We start from the raw sequence: 21,097 nt of genomic DNA, 5'->3' as shown, positions 1-21,097 counted from the left end.
TGTAAGATTCTGTGACGGCTGCAATAGGAGAATGATTGAGAGCTATCACAAATCTGCCTCCACTCAGAGTGCTTAAATGTATGGCCAATGTTCACTTTGCATTTAATCTTAACATTGAGAACTCTACTTTCTATAAGACCTGTGAGGGTCAGTGCATAAAGTGAGACACAAAGTGAAACTACACTACACCAACACAGTGTTGTGCACTTTAAAGAAGCCTTCATACTCAATGATCTTATCCCTATGGTGGTGTCAGTGATGCACCTGTATGAGGCTTTGCCCAGTTAAAAGTGTTTGAGAGATACGTTTTATCTACATTTATTTTATCTTAAAGACACTATGTTGATTGAGACAATGTATTTTTAAAAGTCCCCCTGCACTATTAATGTATATTAGTCATTATTGCCTCTGTTGTGTGTTATGTGTTTATGTAAGTCACTACAAACACTGAAAGAGGGCGGTAATGCACCGTGTCGTTTACCAGCTGCCATAATAGTAACGAAGAAGAAGAACGGGGGTGGGGGGGGCGCAGGCAGCTGGTGACAGCCAAAGTGAACCGCTCCCCCAGCAGACTGAATCAACTGAAGACATAACCGGACAGCTCGGTGTAAATACAGTAGTCACGTTTACTGTTTACGGGAGACTCGTTTTACAACTTTGGGCCGATTAGTCGTTTGGATCCCGGTATTAGTCCACGTAACGTTACCGTGTGTGCTGATGGCACACTGAGTGAACACTGTTGCTTCGAGTTTTAGCATAAGTAACGTTGACGTTAGCTATAACGTTAGGTGTATAGCGAGCAAAAGCTAGGTCAGTGTTTACGGTGGCGACGAGTAGTCCGTTGCTCTAGTCCGTCACGTTATCGACAAAACGCCAGGTGGTCAAGTCCTCGGTGAAGATGGGTGACATTAACCCATCGACATCCCACGTCTTCCAGTCGGAGGTGAGTGTTTTATGTAACTGTTTTACAGTGAGTAGTTTGCAGACACGGCTAACGCCGTTAGCAAACGTCAACTTGTTCGAGGTTGTCACCGCACGGTGTAGCAGCTGCTGGTTAGTTAGCGTTAGCTTACCGTGCTAATGTTGTCATAATGATATCTACTGGCGCATACATTAAATAAGCTACACACGCAACGCATTTGGACAGGTTTATCCCAAACTGTCAACTTTCATTACTAAAAGTTGTTTACAGGAATGTGTTATTACTTCAGACGGCACTTTGTCAGGTTGTGGATGCTCGAGCTAGCCTAACGTTTCATCGTAAAGAAAACATTCCATCATCATTGCGAAGCATGCTAACATTAACGTTACTGAGCAGCGTATTCATGCCATCTGCTTTTATCGTCAGTTAACCGCAACAGTTGGCTAACACTGATGCTTTTCATGACTCCGTGTCTCTTTGGCGGCCTTTAATATGGATTTATGTATTGCTTCATGATTTTGTTTTGCTAGTTGAACTCCACGGACACTAGCCAGCGGCTAGCGTTAGCATTAGTTACTTATTTGCTGTATATCGCTAGCCGACCTAGCTAACATTAGCTGTCGTTTTTAGTTGGATAATCGGTGGGGGGTGGGTAGGAAGCTTCACTGACGAGTCCAAAGAGAAATGTGTGTGCGATTGATCTAACTTCAGCGTATGTTTGTCAACATGATATTTCTTTAGTGTGGCTCAATTTTGTTACGTCGCATCGAGCCGACGCTGAGTGTGTGTTTGCAGAGTAATGTTGTGATAGTGTGCCGATCACTCGGCGTTAATGTCAACGCCATGTCGGGATGCATAGGTATGATGCAGCTAATGTTTCTCTGACGTGACTGTGTTTCAGGGCTTCAGTCCGCCATACAGGAGGAGGAGGACAGTAGAGGATTTTAACAAGTTTTGCACTTTCGTCCTGGCCTATGCCGGTTACATCCCATATCCACAAGAGGTGAGTAATGGAGCAGTTAGTGCCTAAAGCTATACTTATCATGTAATCTCTTTATTGCTCTCATTTTAAGAGGATACATTTAGTCACCTTTGAGGACCGTTGTATTGGGTTTCAGTATGTTTGCATATGTAAACAAATACAAATTAACAGCTGTGATAAGTAGAAAAAAAAGTACCCACTGTGTTAGATTAAATCAAAATGTCTGGTAAATTCATGAAGGCAGTACATTTACAAAGAATCTCAATGGACTGTTTGGCCACTGGGAGAATTGTTGGATGGATTTAAAAGGAAGCACATGTTTTAAACTTGAAGCAGATGTTTATAGACAACATGGATGTAATCACTTTACATAAATCATGCATATCTGTTATGACGGTCATCAAGTACTCTACACTTTATATTGGTAGATGGCATTGCATTGAAAGGTATAGTGAAACTGCTGGCATACTGTCAAGTAGTAGTATAGCTTTTATTTAATCATGAATTGTGTTGACTGAATTGGATATGAGACGTTGGGTTCTCTTTTTTTCCATTGAATTGCGTCTTCTGTTTGAGGACAGTGAGGCAGATAGCCAGACAATGAGATTATCTTAAACTGATTCGTTTGTCTCTGTAGTTTCTCTGGCTCAGAGTGTTTGTTTTAGTTTTAGCATGCCCAGTGCTAACAACTAACTTTTTCCTTACAATTCTCATGGAAAGAAAACTTTTTGTATGCAAGATTTCAGTCGTCATGCTCTTCATGGTATAACTTTATGGCGTCCTGGTTAGTTTGCTGGATCAGTACAAGTGTCTGCTTCTTTCAGATTCTCCTCTGACCTGTTTTTCACCACCTTAACTGAGCCTTCTGTTATATGGCAAGAAGTCCTGGTCACACTGTCTATTAATTCATACCCATGTTCCTTCCTATAACACACCTATACACATTTATTTTGGTTGAAAACATTGATTTTAGTAAAAGTATAGTCATTAAAATGTGCACCTCCACTTCCTTTTATCAAGGGAGGCTGCTTTGACAGTGTTGTTACACTCCAACAGGTAAGACCCGCGTGTGGTGGGGTTATTCTGGTACAGTTTTTATCAAAGATTGTGGTGGGACTCTCCAGTTCTGCACCTATGGCAAAACATTGCTTAGTCATTTTGTTTGAAACCACAAAACAGACAACACAGATACACCAGTTTTTTTCGATATGAGTGCAGTATTTTTTGTCAGTCAGAACCGAACAATTTGACTTCCTTTTCTCACCGTCAGTAGCAGAGATTTCAAGATTCTGACTTAATGTTGTTCAAGTTGTGGTCGTTCCTTTGAAGTTTTTTCTGTCACCGTTTGCTCCTCTGTTTCGCTCTAACACATGCTAGATTTGTTTTCATTTCCGCCCCTGTGTCTATGCAAATTTCTTAACACGGTGCAGGACTGTCTTGTGATTTTGTTGATACTCAGTGATGGTTTTATGCACCAGACGTCTTTGCTAAAACAAATACAGCTTAATTGTTGTCAAATTAGATTGAGAGCTCCTAGAGGTCTGGATTAAAGTTGAAAAATGCAATAGGAAAAATAGTGCAGCCTAACATTCAAGCTGCCATGAGCTATGATGGTACTTCAGCATCGCCTGCAGTCTGATTACTGGTCACTCTTTGAAATGGATTCATAACACCAACCATGCTGTATTTCTGACACTTTCTGAAGTTCCTGAGGACACAGTGGCACTCACTCAGTTTATACCAATAAAAATGATAACCAAAGTCTAAAGCTTCACTGTACCCACACACATGCCTCTGGAAAGATACATTATATCATGCTAATCATGTGGACAAATGCATTTATTGATTGGTAATCAGGAATATTACAGGATATGGTCATGTTATTGTTGAGTGGATGAATCTGTTAATGACCAGCTGTATTTCCGGATGTGAGTTTGCACTCACTGACCCCTGCTTCTCCCATTTATTGTTACAGGACTCTCCACTGCGCAGTAGCTCCAGTCCCCCCAACAGTACAGGCAGCACGGCTGACAGTGATGGCTGGACCCCGGGACCCCCAGCCTCCTGCCCCCAGCGCCCTCCCAAGGTCCCTCAGGACAGGAGCAGGAAACGTCCACAGCCAGGAGCCCCACTGTCCAGTCACACCAAGAAAGACGTGAGTTGAATTGATGTCACATCATTAGCTTTGAATGTTCACCTTCATCACTTCTGACATACGTGCTCCTTTTTTCGCTCCTGCAGCACACAATCACCACCCTGCACCCGGATGATCGGAGGAAAGCTGACAAGCTAAAGAAGAAGAAAAGGAGAAAGGAGAGGGAGCATTCGGCCGGTGAGGAAAGTGGGGTTCAGCAGGCGCACTCAACAGTCTCAGAGCTGCCGTACCCCGTCTCCTTTGGTGGCCGAGTGATCAAAGAAGAGCCTGAAGATGATATCAGCATTCCTCTCCGCCCCCAGCTTCTGCCGAGCCCCGCCCCCTGCAAGGAGGAACCCAAGGAGGAACGTCGAAACTGGGATGGTCAAGACCTTGAAGAAGGGGTGGTAAAGGTACAGAAGGTGGAGGGCCTTTCGGGGAACAGAACAGTGTTCCGCCAGGGGAAACAGGTGGTGTTCAGAGACGAAGATGGATCAGGAGAAGATGAGGACATCATGGTAGACTCAGGTAAGGTTTTATATTGTTGCATATACTGCATTGCTGCAAGTCTGACTAAGGGACCAAGCTGAATTCAGTGTATGCTCTGTCCTGTCTTCTCAGATGACGACTCGTGGGACCTGGTGACGTGTTTCTGCATGAAGCCATTTGCAGGCCGCGCCATGATCGAGTGTAACAAGTGCAACACCTGGATCCACCTGTCGTGTGCTAAGATCCGCAAGAGCCACGTGCCAGAGACGTACGTGTGCCAGAGCTGCCGAGAGTCACATGGAACGGCAGATGCCCGCCGCTCCCACCGCTCACGTGTAGGCCCGCGCAAGCATCTGCTAGACTGACCCCAGACCGAACCCTGAACTCTGACCCTTTCCACTCCTGCCCCTCCCACCAACCTCACCTGCTGGACTGACCCTTCCTTAAATTCAGGTCTCGCACCCTTCAGTCTCTGTCCTTCATGGTCAGCCATGAACCCACATTTTCTATGAACACTTTGGTGGACCTATCCCAAGCCCTTATCCCGTTAGAAAACAGTTTGAGTGCTATTTTAGATTTACTAAGGTTTGTTCCTGCTTCCCTACAGACTCTGTGCGTAAGGCAATCACTGAATGGATGTCTGTCTGTAGATGACGTTAGCATAGCAGCAAACCTCTACTGTTGGGACTTGGTGTCTCGTGAACACTGGAAACATTTGAACTGCCATATATAGAGAGAGAATACCCTCACAACTGCCACCCACTATGGTGCATGCTGGGATCTGTGGGAAAGACAGTTTGCACTTTTCTCACTTTTTTAAAAAAGAATCCATATGACCTTTCTGTCACGGGGACAGGTATGTCTTTCTGATGAAACTGGATTTCGATTTCTCGTAGATGCCTCTATCAATGTTACACAATTAACCGTTAAAAATGAGAAAACAAGTTAAGCCTTGTGTTAATTGCTTCAGATGGTGCTATAGTATTAAGCTGAGGTATAATCCAATAGAACAAAGATGTAGGATAAGAGTCTAGAGTCTGCATCTGCTTCACTGTTTGTTGTTCTGCTTTGTTATTTAAGACATTGTGAAAGAAAACCATTGAGGCTTGAAGCCCCCGTACAGCCGAACCAAGCGCTTGTTCCTCTCCCTTGTACTTCACAAACCGTCTTCCAGCCTCAGATACTCCTCTGAATTGAGATGTTACTCGGCCACACATGGTGTTTTTACACGATTTGCTTTTCAAAAAAGTTTAAACAGTGTTCTTATTTCACCAGAATTCTGTTTCAGATGAGGGTCTTTTTCTCATAATAAATAAATTGTTAGTTCACACATTGTAAAAAAGTCAGATAACTGATGAGATTCAGACGACAGAGCTTTCAGTAAAGGTGTTTTCTGTTGCCTCTGATCAGTGATTGAACGATGGTATTTATCATAAACACTTTAATTTTCCAAACCGTTATTAAAATCCACCTTTGTTTTCAACCATTTCACGTTCATGGCAGTTTTCAGAGACATGTTTATTTACAGAAGGGAACTCCTATGGCCGTCCTGTTTAAGTTTCAACCGAAAAAAAAAGCTATCGTAACTGGAATAGTGTTGTTGGAAAGGTTCTCTCAAGAGTCCAGTTGAAATTATGCATGAGTGTGTGTGTTTGTTTGAATGGTTGACACTGTGTGAGGATGTTGGCAATGCATGTGCTGCTATGGCTCAACAAAGCTTTGTGGTTTTTGTTCCTTTGTGAGATGGAGAAATGGATATCTGTTGAAGAACCATGGGCAAGGTCGGTTTGTTTTGTTTGTCTCTGAAGGGTCGAGTCAGAAGAACAGATCTCGGTCTCTTATCACCTCTCGCTAATGTTTTCACAGCAGTATTCAGTTACTTCCATATGCAGTGGGTTTAATGGAGAAAGTGTTCATTCAGGGCACTTTTTACCCTAAAACTTGCTGGAAATCGGATCTTAAGCTTCGTTATTAATGTGCCATCTGCTGTTGTTTCTGATTATATAAAAGCCATACTGTAGTGATTTTAGACTCAGAAACTTTTATATTAGTCCAGGATGGGATTTAACAATGCAGAATCAATGACTCGACTGGGGAGCGACTAACAAACAATGAATGTTTGGTATGTAAAAGAACACAAGACTTTTTAAGAGTTTAAAGTGGCGAAGCTCATCTCTGCACTCGTGTCTTCTGGTATTTACAATTGATGGTTAACTGGTTCCTACCCAGCAATGGCCAGACCATAAAAAAACATCAGGCGATGCTGTTTAAGGTGTTTCAAGACCTAAAATCATTTTGCTGTTTCTCAGGACGTTCATGTCTTGAGGAGAACCTGAGGAGACATCTTCAGGCACAAATTTCTAATCTTAGTCTGCGTCTCTAAGACATCAGTGTAATTAATGTTAACAATGCTCATTGTGATACAGCTCGTTTATTCTGATCTTGGGTTGTCCTATCCCCTTATTGAGAAAGCGTTGTCTGTACTGTGGTGCAAACTGTTTCTGTGAAACTATTGTAAACTATTGTAAATAAAGAGTTACCATTTTAACTTGTTGCTTTTTGTCTTTATATCGCAGTGCAACCGGCTGGTCCATCTGTGATGCTCTTGAAATCAAACAAGACTGTGACTGCTTCATATTTATTGTAGTCTTTACAGGACAGAGAACACAGGCTCCTCAGCCATAGAGAATATGTACACACTAATGAGGGTCAATTAGGATGATGGGCTGGAGTTTAACAGCAGGGTGCAAAGTTTCTGCTGACCTCATGGTGGCACTACAGCAGAGGTAACCAGCTGACCTGTCAAAAAAACTCTGCATACACAAAACAAATGAGAGGAGACAAATACAACAAACAGAATCAGTGCAAAATGGCTGCTGTTACTGTGAACCCAACACAAGACAGTGTGGAGATGGCAAAAACTGACATCCTTCCAACTAAACACCAAAACGTATCCATCTCAGTGCTCAGTTTTTATTTCTGAGCCTTCACACACCCTCTGGTCTTGCAGGTCAGTCACAGTAATAGAAAGAAAATCAATGGAGGGCACCATGTAGAGTCAACTCATGACTTCTTGGACGTAAACTCTGTTCAGTAAAAGTGTACAGCTTCAATATCAAGCTTCAGGACCACCGACTAGAATGGGTGGGGGAAATCAACAGCATGGTATCCCAATATTTTGCGCAGCAATATTGTATCAATACACAGCTTTATTATTATATATTAATTAGCTGTAAATATTGCCAATGCAACTCTGGTAGCCTACTAGAATAATAAAATGCGTTTCCAGTCCTCTGGACACATTTTGCTGCGATAAAAATGAATTGCGATGAAAACACTGAAAACTTTATCTTATTAGATAAAACAGATGTTGACTAAATGTTCCTTTGGGGGCAAAATTTGCAGTTGGAAAAACGAAATAAATCATAATATATCACAATACTCAGCATATTGCAAAACACTTTAAATCGTAATTATGTTTAGTGACTTAAATACTGTGATGATATCGTATTATGGGGCCTCTGGTGATTCCCTCACCTACCAGCTACACTCTGTTTTAAATACTGTATATCTTGTGCAAAATAATGACCTCAGTATTAAATAAAGTACCATTTGTGTCCTAAAGTAGTTGACAGTGTTTTCAGTTATTCCCCATAGCCCATGAGAGGCTCTCCCAACAATATCAAGAATAAATTACTATCACTCTTTTGTGTTTCCCTTTGTAGTTAGAGTGTCAATCCACTCATACGGGTTCACAGTTGTAATGTGAATGTAATGTAATGTACATTTGATATTAAAAACGTTCTGTGCAACAACACCTATCTGTATCTGAACAGAAAGTGCATCATAGGATATTAGATTTCCCACTGTGATAGGAAAATAGCTACAGGAGAGGTCAGTTAGTGTTTCAGATTATCACCTTAAAGACAGCCAGGTTATGAGTACGGTTTTAGCATCTTCAACATGACTAACATGGCGGCAGATAAATCAAAAATGTGAAGGAAAAAAAAGAAAGGGGGGGGGGCATAAAACTAATATATGGCACAGGACTGGGGCACACACTGAACAAACACAAACATATAAATGCAGCCGTGTAAATGTGCCATAATGTGTAAAATGGTTTTAGTGTGGCTCAGGTCAGCTACAGTCACAAGTTATTGCCTGCTTCAGCAGCACACCTCCATGAGGGAGAGTGTTGACCTACACCCTCTACTGGCCGCATCCCAACCACACCGTATTCTTCATTCACATCCCCAGTTTTGCTGAATTATTACAAATCCATAGCAGCAGTTCCTGTTATCAGGGGCTATGGGCTGGATGTACACCAGCGAAGTACAAACTATATCCTTCGCTTATTAAAATCATTGTGAAAAAAGAAAATCTGTTTGGGCTGCAGCTGCACAGACAGAATCGATAAACACTGACGCATATCCAATTGAAGTGGAATTTCTGCCTTTAAATTGCAGTCCGGCCTGAATTATTTAAAAACTCTGTATGAAGAATTCAAGCCTGTCTCTCTGTGGGTGGATTACTACCATCAAAGGGCATCTCACACTTCCCCTCCCTTTACAATCCCTCCCTTAACTTCCACATCCCGACCCTCACAGACAGCAGTCTCGAGCACCAGTTTACACCTGAGTGGCGGACATGTCACCAAAAGGCATAATAAATTAGGATGAGATGTTTTAACGAGTAAACGAAAAAAGAGTTACACAATCGATCCTCAGTCCTGGCCGGCGTCAGGGTCACCGAGACCTGCATAGTGTTGCTCTAAACATTTACACGAGTTAGTGAAAAGACAGATGTTATAACATTATAAGATTCAAACCTACCAGGATGACACACACACACACACACACACACGAGACAAAGACTACAATGATATGGGGTAGACTTACAGCACGGCTCATTTGTATGTACCCGACATAACAAATGTCAAGAAACATCTTTAAATGTATGTGCACTTTTAGTTCAGCATTTACGGGAGTGGTCACCACGTCCGCGGTGACCATCAGTCCCTCTGTGTAGTACATTTAAAAAACTATGTTCAGGGCCAGTGTCTGATCTCCTGCAGCAGGCAGATATTTGAGCAGCCCTGTCAGGTGTAGCGGACTGGAGACACAAAGGGTGACACCTTGTAGAAACTCTGAGCTGACTCCTGAATTCTGCTGAACTGCGGAGACGGCCCACAGGAGGAGGGAGGAGTGGAGGAACTCGATAAACAGATTCACTAATACCATGACAGAAGAGGACCAGAGGAGAGAAGCAGACTTAGTGTTGACGTGTCCCCTCCGCTCTTGGGTTCTTCTGTTCACACAAAGTCGGTTTTTATCTGCATTTTGCCCTCTGGTGCTACAACAGCGGTGGGCTCCTAAGACTCGGACTCAATTCTGTGAGCTGAAAACACAAAAAATAAACCTAATTTGAACACGGATGCGTGCACATACTGTCGTAGTGTGCAGCTATATTATAATAACACTGGGTCTTCTGGGTTAAGTGGCTGCATACTAACATTGCTTGGGTATCCGTAGCGACTCAGTGTCTGCGGAGATGACTTGGTGCATGACACCTCTGAACTGGTACAGTAACTTGAGACTCTTCTCCTCTCCAACGCAGGGGTCGTAGAAGCCCGGCAACCCCGCCTGCACACAGAGAAGCAATGCATATGCACGCATACAGATTTGTAGATAATGCAGTGAACTCACTGACATACAAACACACACACACACACACACACCTTGGAGGCCTCGGTGAGGATGAGCTTGGAGTCCTTGACCAGGCACTGCAGAGGCACAGTGACGTCAATGACCTTTGCTTTGTCCTGCTTCTGGCTGGTGTCTGACACAAACTTTCCGTACCAGGCATTCAGGATGATCAGACCTGGACAGGAACATAAGGTTTAATTGTTCAGTGCTTTCGTGTAACTTTGTGTTAAAGTTCTAAGACTTTTTTAGGCTCTCAATAGATGTATTCCTCTCAAATTTGGGTCGTAAATTTGTTAAAATCCATCTTAGTGAGCACTACTTTCCCATGATAATCCATCCACCTGACAGGTGTGGCATATCAAGATGCTCATTAAACAGCATCATTACTACACAGGTGAGCCTTGGGATGGCCACAATAAAAGGCCACATTAAAATGTGCAGTTTGATCACAAACACAATGCTGCAGATGTCCCAAGTTTTGAGGGAGCATGTCATTGGCATGCTGACTGCAGGAATGTCCACCAGAGCTGTTGACTGTGGTCTGAATGTTACTGTCATTACTGTTAATGTCATTACACTACCATAAGACGTCTCCAATGTCATTTCCGTGAATTTGACAGTACATCCAACCAGCCTCACAACTGCCGACCATGTGTAACCACACCAGCTAAGGGCCGCTAGCATCTTCACCTGCGTGATCGCCAGAGAGCAGTCACCTGGACAACTGGTTTTCACAACCAAAGAATTTCTGCGCAAACTGCCAGACACCGTCTCAGTGGAGCTCACCTGCGTGCTCCTCATCTTCCGCAGGGTCATGACCCGACGGCAATTTGTCGGTGATCGGTTTGTTAATGTTGCTGTGCCCCATGGTGGTGGTGGGTTTTTTGTATGAGCTAACATGAGGTATGAAAAATGAACACAGGTGGATTTTATTGATGCCAGTTTGAATCCACAGAGATACAGAGACAGGATCCTGGGATCATGTTGCAGCATGATAATGTACAGCCACATGTTGCAAAGATCTGTACACAATTCCTGGAGGCTAAAAGCAGCCCAGATGTTGCACGACCTGCATACTAACCAGACATGTCACCCACTGAGCATGTTTAGGATGCTCTTGATCAGTGTGTATGACAGCATGTTCCAATTCCTGCCAATATCCAGAAACTTCACACAGCCATTGAAGAGGATCGATCAGCTCTGACCTATCGACTCTATGTGAAGCAGATGTGTCGCACTACATGAGGCAAATGGTGTCACACCTGATACTGACTGATTCTTTGGACCAAGAATGCATTTCTGTAGTGCTAGTCATGTGAAATCCTGATAAATGTCTTTTTAAAAGATAAAACTGCACGTTTTACAGTGGTCTTTTATTGTGACCATCACAAGGCACACCTGTATAGTAATGCTACTGTTTAATCAGCATCTTGTTATGCCTATACATGTCAGGTGGATGGATTATCATGGAAAAGGAGAGGTGCTTGTTAACACAGATTTTAACAAATTTGTGACAAAAATTTGTGAGAAATGTATCTATTGAGTGCACAAAAAGTCTTTGATTTTCAACTTTAACCTGTGAACAATGGGAACAGTTTAGTGTATATGATTTGTAATGCTCAGTTTAAAACAGAAAGCAGTACAGACAGGCTGGAGTAATACACAGAATATGACAGACATGGGGAGTGTTACTGTGTGAATTCTTCCTGGAGCTGTGCAAACACAGAACTTATGATAATTATGTCAAGCTGTGCTAAGACAACAGTCAACAGTCCTCTACTATGTTAGCTACATATCATTACTATATAGCAATGGGTACGTTCAGATGCACACTAATAATCCACTATTATTCCGAATATGAAAGTATGTTGAATTTTTTTAAATTGTAAACTGAATATCCCATTTGCATACTCTGAAATAGGCCTTTATTCAGGGCAGCATTAACCGATTAAAACATGCAACATGCCGATATTCAGGTTTTAATAGCATATGTACATGTGCACAGTGCATTCTGAATATACCTCTCATTTGGAGTATTTACTGCAGTTTGCACAGTCAGCTCTGTGTGCTGTACACAAAAACCAACAAGCCAACAGTTTGATAGACTGGGGTAGAGATACATGCCCAAAAGAAACACACGTACATCTATACTTTAGGAAAGGCTTTATCAACAGGTTTTTGAATATAAACAAATATCGCAACACCTCGAAGAAATGAAAGAGGGTGGAAAGCAAGCGACAGACGCTCCACTTTTCCGTATTCTGACATGATACATGACGTGTTAACACGGCTGCATGTAAACAGGAATATTAGTGGAATATTCATTTTCATTAGCCGTGTAAAGAGCTTAGTAGGAATGTTGTCTTTATTGGAATAAGGGTGAAAAACTGAATATTTTGAGCGTGTAAATGTAGTCGTTGTCTACATCTACTTCTTGGACAGAAGGTGCTGTGAACACATTGCGTGGAGTGACTCTTCAAATAATCACATGCACCCTCTACACAAATATGACAGGAAATCCATTAGCACACTGAAATGATAGTCTTGATTTACACCAGTGTACACTCTGGTGTTGTGCGCACAGACGTACAAGCTTAACCTATGTAAACACTGCAGTATGGAGATGGGCTGCATCATCATCACTTGCCTCACAGCGGTAGATGATGGAAGCCAGACTAAGAAAAACAGAATCTTGGAGCTACAGCAGATCATGCTGTTAACGCAACCATGAGAAATGTGTTTGAATTACACATTTGGATTTCGACCAAGTTTTGGCTGCAAACTAAAAAAAAGGCTTCAGTTTCTCGCCCTGGTGCAGCGTCTGTGTGTGTATGTGTGTGTGCGCGCGCACGTGTGTGTGTGTGTGTTCCCTCACCCATCTTGGATTCTTCCGCTTCTATGATTCTCCTCACAGACTCCTGCATCAGCAGAACCTGCAGAGGAGCCAAGGGAGAAAGAGGGTGGAGGAGGAGGAGGAGGAGAGCAAAATAGAAAAGGATAGGAGAGAGGTTTTCAGACGAGACGAGGAGAGCTGAACCTAGAAACAATGATCAATGATCCCGGCACACAAAACGAATAACTGTGTGTTTGCATGTGAGTGTGAGTACTCACAGCCGACTCTGCCTCGTGCTTCTTCTTGGCGATGTCTGTGGCTGAGCTCTTCCTCTGCAGCTCCAGCTCTCTGAGAAGCACAAAGCAGACATAAACAATCACCCACCGGGATTCACTGTGGAGGCTCTCTATGATGATGGTGCCAGTGTTAGAGAAATGCCTGGCAGTATTAACAACTCCCATAATCAAAATGTTGTATTTCTCCCTGACTCAGGGTTGTGGAGCTGTCTTCAGCAACCGCACAGCTTAAGGAGTAGTTCACAGGATTTGGTAAACGGTAAGGAAAGAAAAGAAGTGTTGAGTGTCAGAGGTCAAGAGGACAGGAGATTTACTGACTCCTCTTTCTGTGCTTGTGTATATGGGATGATGATCAGTCTGTGGACGGCCATGTAGACCAGCAGGGGTCCCACGGTGGCGTAGAACACAGCACTGGGCAGCAGCTGATCTGTTAGGTGGACTGGGAACAGGTACGTCTGACTGGCTCGCGCCAACCTGCACGGAAACACCGACAAAAATACACACGTGCGTTAGATAACGATGCAGGGAGACGAGGACCCGCGAGAGAGTGAGATCATATTTTGCATTGGCCAGTACTTGATCTTGAGTGTGACTCCCTGAGGGACCCCGATGCTGACAGCGGCTGACAGGACACTGTGTCGGCTGATCTTCCTCTCTGCTCCATATTCCACCACAGTACCAAACCAGCCCGTCCTGGAAAGGGAGAAATGTAAAATGAACAGAGACCGTTAGAGTTCGGCAGCTACTGAGGACAATAACACGGGCAGAGTGGGATAGAGTAAATCATACAGCTAATACAACCCCTTTTTACATTTCCTGCAGGTCTTTTATGCTGCATGTGTCCTGTCATTGTCTTTTATTTATTTCCTTTCTGCTGTATAACTAACATTTACTAGAGATATATTTAAAGCCCCAATTTAATGAAATTAGTTTCCCAAAATCAGACCCCATTGTCAAGTCAAACTCAGTGGAGTGGGCAGATTCAAAGGTTTGGACCCAGGCAATGAAATTACTCATTTGCAGGTCACATAATTAAACGCTTTATGAAGGACATGCGAGGCCATGAAGCCTGAGCTCTCATGTTTTATTCACTAATGATCACAAAACAATTATTTTTCTTTTATCTTGACATTACTAGGATTTGAAAGACAAACTGCTTTCTTTAATTATATCAGAAAAAGCTTCAGTCATTTCACAATTCTCTCAATTCCTCATAACTGCAACAGGAAAATTTAATTAAAAAAAAAACTACTTTAAATCCTTCTAGTCACGAAAAGTATAATTTAACACCAGGCAGAAAATCAATGTTTTCAGCTGATGTCAAGTTGCTCTTTTAAATACTTAGACGAGGAAATTCCTTCAGCAAATTAACAGATTAGGACATATTTTTTGCAAACTGCCCGCCTGGTAAACCAGTTGATTTACAGAAAATAAGTCCTTTGAGACAGGAGAAGCAGACGGACATACTTCACAGAGCCTTTCACTTTGGTCTGGTCCTCATCCTGGAACTTGTACTGGTAGCTCATCATCAGGTAGGAGTGAGGCACACCCAGCTGGAAGGTTGGGGGAGGAAGAGGAGTGATACACGATGAATACAGTATATGAAGTGGGAAAAAATAGCAAATCTCATGGTTAGGTAAATAAAATTTCAGTCACAGTACAAACTGTACTTATGAAAGCAGGTAGCCATGCACTGTTCACTGCCTGCCACCCTACAGTGTGTGTTAGGGCTGGACAATATGGAGAAAATAAAATATTGCAATATTTTTAACCAAATACTTCAATATCAATTTTGTGATGACAGTGTAGAGGTGACTACTGGTGCTTTTACAACATTTTAACACAACATGTAGCCTTTAAAACCTTTAGAAACACTTACAATATTACGATATCTCGTATGACATCACAATATTGATATAATATCTATATATTGCCCAGCCCTAGTGTATATGCATTTGAATCTGCGCTTATGTCTGTGTGTACCTGCAGAGCCAGAGTAAAGTGGCTGCTCTTTGTGTCTCGGACCAGGCTGGTGGTCATGGCGCTGTTGGGCCCCCAGCGCCACTGCAGATAACCCATGGTGTTCTGGTCCAGGTGGCGCGCTGTCATCAGAGAGCAGCTCGGCCGCAAACCTCGAGGGGAGAACTGCAAACCGCACTGGGCTGTCAAGAAACTGGACAGAGGAGACAAAAAGAAAGAACATATGTTATTAGACAGCTTTGTTGAATACTTGATTCTGATTGCGGCGATAACGGCATGCTACGGTCTGTTATCTGCTGCTAGGAGTAACAGACCATTGCTGTACATGCAGATCTGATCACAGACTCTGGCAGAAGCAATTAAATTAATTTCAAATCAATGTTTTGTGTGATATTATTGATTTCTTTAGTAAGTAGCCTTGTAATAAGTGAGGTCATGTACAGTGCATGGGTCATTATTGGAAAATAAACCCAGACAGGGTCACCCTTTCACAATAACGACCCATACATGTATTAAAGTCCCCTGTATCGAACAATCAGGCCTTACCACCGTGGAGTGATGTTGCGAAACACCTTTAACCCAATGAGAGGTCCGAGTATGTCTCCTGCACCCAACTCCAACTGCAGAGACAAATGCACAGAAATACATAATTGTCAGTGTAAAATTTCCCAAAACAATCTATATTATCCCATCTAACATTTAACACATGCACTTTGTAGCTGTGTGAATCTGTGTGTGTACCTCTCCCCAGCCCTTGGCTGACATAACCCTCCGTACGGTCATGTTAATGTTGCCTCCTCCGTTCCCATTGTGCGTGGAGAGCGAACCAGACAGCACTGCTGTGTCAGAGTTCGTCAGAGGAGCCTGAATAAAGACAGGAAAGTTGTGCCTGACAGAACAGAGAATACTACGGAGACCCTGGTTTAGACACGTAGCTGTGTGTCAGGTAAATGCTAAGTGAGTGTGTGTGTTTTGTTGTACCTCTATGGACTGGGAAATGTGCATCTTGTTAATTTCAATATGAGGAAATCCTCCTCCTGGCATCTCTTCAAAGTCCTCATCATAGCGGTCAAACAGGTCTGTTGCATCCACGCCCACGCTGATGGTTCCCTGAATAATGAGGGTGTGAAGGAGAGAGATTGACAGAATTAATTAGGAAAGAAGGAAGAAGGGTGAGGGACATAATGAAATGAATGTGGAAACCATTCACAGTCTAAATTGAGTTGTGTCGCACAATTTATTTAGTATATCTGCATAAAAGTGGCGGCCCACACAGGAAATACAGTGATAGTAGTGAAGCTGAGAGATGAATGAAGTGTAGTTGTGACTGAGAAAACCTTGGGGTTAGTTCTTTGCTGCAGTCTCCTCTCTTCTCTTTCTCTCTGCAGCCTTTCGTACTCCTCTCGAATTTCTGCTGGAGTTCTCTTCCTCTCCACCACCTACAATACATCATCACCATAAAAAAAACGACCATTAGTTTATCGATCATTCACCCCATGTTATGCTGACTTCATGAAGAAAACTGTTTCTCCAGCATGCCTCCACAGTGAATGAAGAAGTTTTCCTTTGATGTAGCAGCAAAGCCACTCAACTTTATGACAAAAAGGTTTTCTTAGATACACACCTCCCAGCCTTCCACCTCCAACCCTTTCTTCCCAAAGATGTCATAGATGGCTCTGGAGTGAGCATCACTCAGCACTGGGGGAAAAGAGGGAAATTACAGTTAAGTTCATAATGGTGATTTGTGTGTGTGTGTGTGTGTGTTGTACTTTGAATGGTATTTTGTCTGTGTCAATGCCCTGTTTAATCCTTTTAGAATTTTTCCAAGGAGAATGTCAATATAAATGTTGAACTAAATGGGTTAAATTCCAATTACTTGTAAGTGTCCTTACCTTCATATGCCTGGTGCACCTGGTTGAAAAGCTGTTCAGCCTGACTTTTCAGCTCTGGGTCTCGATGTTTGTCAGGATGGTAGAGCATACACAGCCTCCGATATGATGCCTTGAGCTCTTCCAATGTAGCCTGTGACAAGAGAGAGGACAGGTTTCACTCCTGAGTAGGGCCGCAGCTAACAACTGTTGTCATTATTGATTAATCTACCAAATAATTGAATGAATGAGTGTGAATATTACTGTGTCATGCCAACAGTTATGTCCGGTGCCTTACAAGACACCATAAAATAAAAGAAAGACAGGACCAGAGTATTGCATACATATTTTCAGACAACACTGAAATGAAAGAAAATGGAGCAAAGCCACAAAAGTGTCCTATATGATCAGATCATCATTTTGTGAGACCAAATTCATGGATCACTCACAAAAGCATTTACTGTGTGGCACTGAAAAAAATCAAAATAAATACTAATTAAATAAACTTTCTTGCCTTCTCTTCCAGGCTTTTGCCACATTATTGGCAGACACATTACAACAACCATTGGTCATCTGAGCCCCAGAAAATGTCAGGGTTTATACGAGCTATTTCAAAGAACATAAACTCTCTCAAGTCATCATAGTTTGTATAGCACCCAAATTACATAACTCATACATTCTGTTTTCCTCCTGAATCTTGTTTAACCGCCCAACCTCTATGGCCAGAGGAAGAATACTATGTTGATTAATCAATGATTTGGTCTGTTAAATACCAGAAAAGGTGAAGTCTTTAAATGCTTTTTTTGTCCAAACAGTTCAGTTCAGCTGCTATCATATAAATAAGACACATTAAAGTGGGAGATCTTTTCAATTGAGAGGCCGGAACCTGCAATTTTTTTTTGCATTTTTGCTAGAAACTCACTATCTCATTCTTGCAGATTCATTTTCAGTCAGTTAACTATCAATTAATCAAGTAATCATTCCAGCTCCACTTCTAAGTGCTGACACAACACTGCTGCATTAAACATAATGAAATTAAATATAATGAAAAACAGCTTTCAATCCACTGACATGAAACAAGAGATTAAGAGTGCGATAACGTGCTTCTAGCTTTGTAGTCTGCCACAGTAATGTTAGCTAACGTTATCCAAGCATAGCCTAAATCCCAGCCAGGCCTTTGAGTCTCCCTGGTTTATTGAGAACTGAGATTTGAGGAGGTGCTCATCGGTGTAGACATATTATTCCTGCAAACACCCACTTAGAGGTGCAAACACTGCCTGCATTGATGTAAAGTAGATGCCAAAATATCCTGCTTTTCATGCCTCTGCAGCATCAACCAGCCTCCACGGATGATGGTGCTGATGAAGAAGACCGCTATCCAAGTGGAAGCTGGTGTACCGCCTGCTAACCGCTTGCTCAATGGAAATCTACCCGACGCTCACGGCGAAAGGTCCGTCACTATTCTGCGTCACTGTACAACAGAATAAACCGTACCTCTTTCCTGACGTTGAGTAGAGAGTAGTAGTCCTGGTTGTCAAACTCAAAATCATCATCTAAGGACGCCGCCATGTTTGCGTTTGCTACGGTCCCGCCCACCCCTCCGGTGTCCTGGAAGCTGATTGGACAGTCACACAGGGGCGCGGAAGTTGTCCCGTCGCCCTCTGCTGGCTGTGTTTGAGTTTGAGCTCAGCGCCAAAAAGGATTTGACAGCTGCAGCTCCATACAAGAAGACGATGGTGAGGAGTGTGTTTTCATTTTTTTTATAAGGTATTGTTTTTGTCACTGAGTAGAAAAACTTGTTTCCCTTTCCTCGCTTTCTCATCGAAAACAGTCGTTAGCTAACAACGGCTAACGGCTAACACTGTTTCTCAATGCTGATTGGCTGAACAACAAACGGTCATTACTACGACTGTTAACTAGACTTTTCTTGATTGGAAACTTTACTTTACAGTACAAGAAATAAATTATTAAGTATATTATGTTAAATTGTACTTTATAACTGCAAATTCCGAACTCTTAATTCATAAGCCATTTACGAATCAACAGTTCCCCATTCACTGCTGGTTAAGTGTTATGTCGAAAGGTGTTTCCTCACCTTAATCTGATTTGTTTAATCTGCTCCGGATTCCTGGGGCAAAATGAGCTGCTGGGCCACCATTAATTGTCCCTCTATGTTTTGTATATTCATCGTGGAATATTAGTTACCAGGCCCCAGTTTGCTGTGTGTTAATTTGATTAGGGTGAGGACAGGTAACATGGGACAAATAAGGTTTTACATCTTGGGCTCTTAAAGAAATAGCAACCAATCACCCAACATGATGTAGTGTTACTACACATGTGCTCTATATGAAACTCCAAATTAACCAAAGTCTGCAGAGCAAAGATTAAAAAAACACTGGTCCCTGAACTTGCAAGGTAAACCATGTGGCATGTTGAGTTTTCCTTTTGGTAATACCAGTGCAGTAGCTAAAACAGTAAGGGTATAAATAGTTGTAGAATTTTACATTTTATTAACTGACTTATAATAGATTATTTTACAATACATTTTACTTTTTATGGAAGAAGGTTTTTTTTGTGATCAGGTAAAGTTGGACAAAAATGTAAGCTAAAGCTAAACAGGCAGCAAAAGAAAAGGGAAAGCACAGCGGTGAAGTTGCTGGTCTTTTTAATGAACAGATAGGTTCCATTAATGATTTCATGAATAAATGGATTTAACCTTTTAAAAAACAAACAAATATAACTGTCCCATTTCACTTTACCTAGCTGTCCTATTTTACCTGAAAATGTCATAGGAATTTCTCAAGTATTTTATTTGACAACAGGTTTTCTTTATAGAAATATAACAGAGATACATATGAATACATAGGTGGATAAGTTCTGTCTTTGTAGTCTACCAAAAAGTGTCCCAAATTACCTGATTTTCCCCTAAACATCAGCTGATTTTGGAATATGGAACATTGAAACCCTATCACATTAAATAATGACTCTTTTAAAGCAGCATTAGGACACTGGGCTCCTCATTAGGACAGATCCTCACAATCAGATAATAAAGCAAAGACCACCTAAGGCTATTTTCATGTTAGTTGATATTGTACTTTGATAATGTATATTCACAAAGTTACAGATAGTTTTACCACTAATTAATTGCTACAATGTGAACCTGGGGCTGCTGGGGGTCTGGGGTCTGCCCAGTTTGGTATTCCAGCTTCAGTTTCCTGTCTTCAGTCTCTGTTGCTCTGCTGTCAGTAAAATTTCCCTTATCTTACTTTTCTCAGTTGTTGCAGTGATGGAGGAAGTACTCAGATCTGGTACGTATGCAAGAATAAGAATGCCATCTAAAGAAACTCCACTAGCCTACAAGTAAAAGTTTAAGTCTTAGTAGCAAAATGTACTGAAGTATCAAAACTTAAAGTACTTATTTTGCAGAGTGCTTCCCGTTGGCATGTTGTTAATTGGTGGAAGAACTTAGTACTTTACTCAAGCGCTGTACTTAAGTCCAATTTTGAGGCACTTGCTACTTTCTACTTCTACTCCACCATATTTCTGTTGGAAAAATTGCTCTCCTTACTCCGCTACATTGATCTGACAGCTGTAGTTAAAGTCTGGCAGATAAAGGGTTTACAGACAAAGCATGTTAGTTTACAGAATAGCATGGGTTGAACTACCAACAACATTAAAATGCTGCACGTTAATGCCCCAATATGATAATACTGACAGGAGCAGACCAGTACAACTTCCACACACCAACCACTTGCACATAAACATAAACACATAAAAATTAAACAGTTAAATACATAAACGTACAATTTTCTGAAACTTTCTGAAAATTTTCTGAGCAGCAATCACAGTGACCGAGAGTGCTATTTTCTCAATCCCTCATAATTGACC

The 21,097-nt window shown here is 42.0% G+C and overlaps 2 protein-coding genes across 2 annotated transcripts; one reads left to right on the top strand and one right to left on the bottom strand.

The window, feature by feature from the left end:
* Positions 1 to 527: 527 nt before the first annotated feature.
* Positions 528 to 7,063, top strand: phf13 (PHD finger protein 13). The gene is made up of 5 exons (XM_050038237.1): positions 528 to 943; positions 1,824 to 1,925; positions 3,880 to 4,059; positions 4,146 to 4,566; positions 4,660 to 7,063. Exons 1-5 carry the CDS (start codon positions 899 to 901, stop codon positions 4,890 to 4,892), a joined length of 981 nt encoding a protein of 326 aa, XP_049894194.1. The 5' UTR covers positions 528 to 898; the 3' UTR covers positions 4,893 to 7,063.
* A 75-nt stretch (positions 7,064 to 7,138) lies between these two features.
* On the bottom strand, positions 7,139 to 18,823 carry LOC126386103 (dnaJ homolog subfamily C member 11-like). The gene is made up of 16 exons (XM_050038236.1): positions 18,704 to 18,823; positions 17,234 to 17,363; positions 16,966 to 17,039; positions 16,679 to 16,780; positions 16,323 to 16,451; positions 16,083 to 16,205; positions 15,888 to 15,961; positions 15,345 to 15,534; positions 14,829 to 14,914; positions 13,938 to 14,054; positions 13,680 to 13,835; positions 13,344 to 13,413; positions 13,108 to 13,165; positions 10,265 to 10,407; positions 10,040 to 10,169; positions 7,139 to 9,924 (listed from the first exon to the last, which is right to left on the bottom strand). Exons 1-16 carry the CDS (start codon positions 18,776 to 18,778, stop codon positions 9,899 to 9,901), a joined length of 1,683 nt encoding a protein of 560 aa, XP_049894193.1. The 5' UTR covers positions 18,779 to 18,823; the 3' UTR covers positions 7,139 to 9,898.
* Positions 18,824 to 21,097: the final 2,274 nt, after the last annotated feature.

This window comes from Epinephelus moara, chromosome 24, assembly GCF_006386435.1.
Source record: "Epinephelus moara isolate mb chromosome 24, YSFRI_EMoa_1.0, whole genome shotgun sequence".
In the NCBI taxonomy this organism is placed as follows: Eukaryota; Metazoa; Chordata; class Actinopteri; order Perciformes; family Serranidae; genus Epinephelus; species Epinephelus moara.
This window is presented reverse-complemented; position numbering and strand designations above follow the sequence as displayed.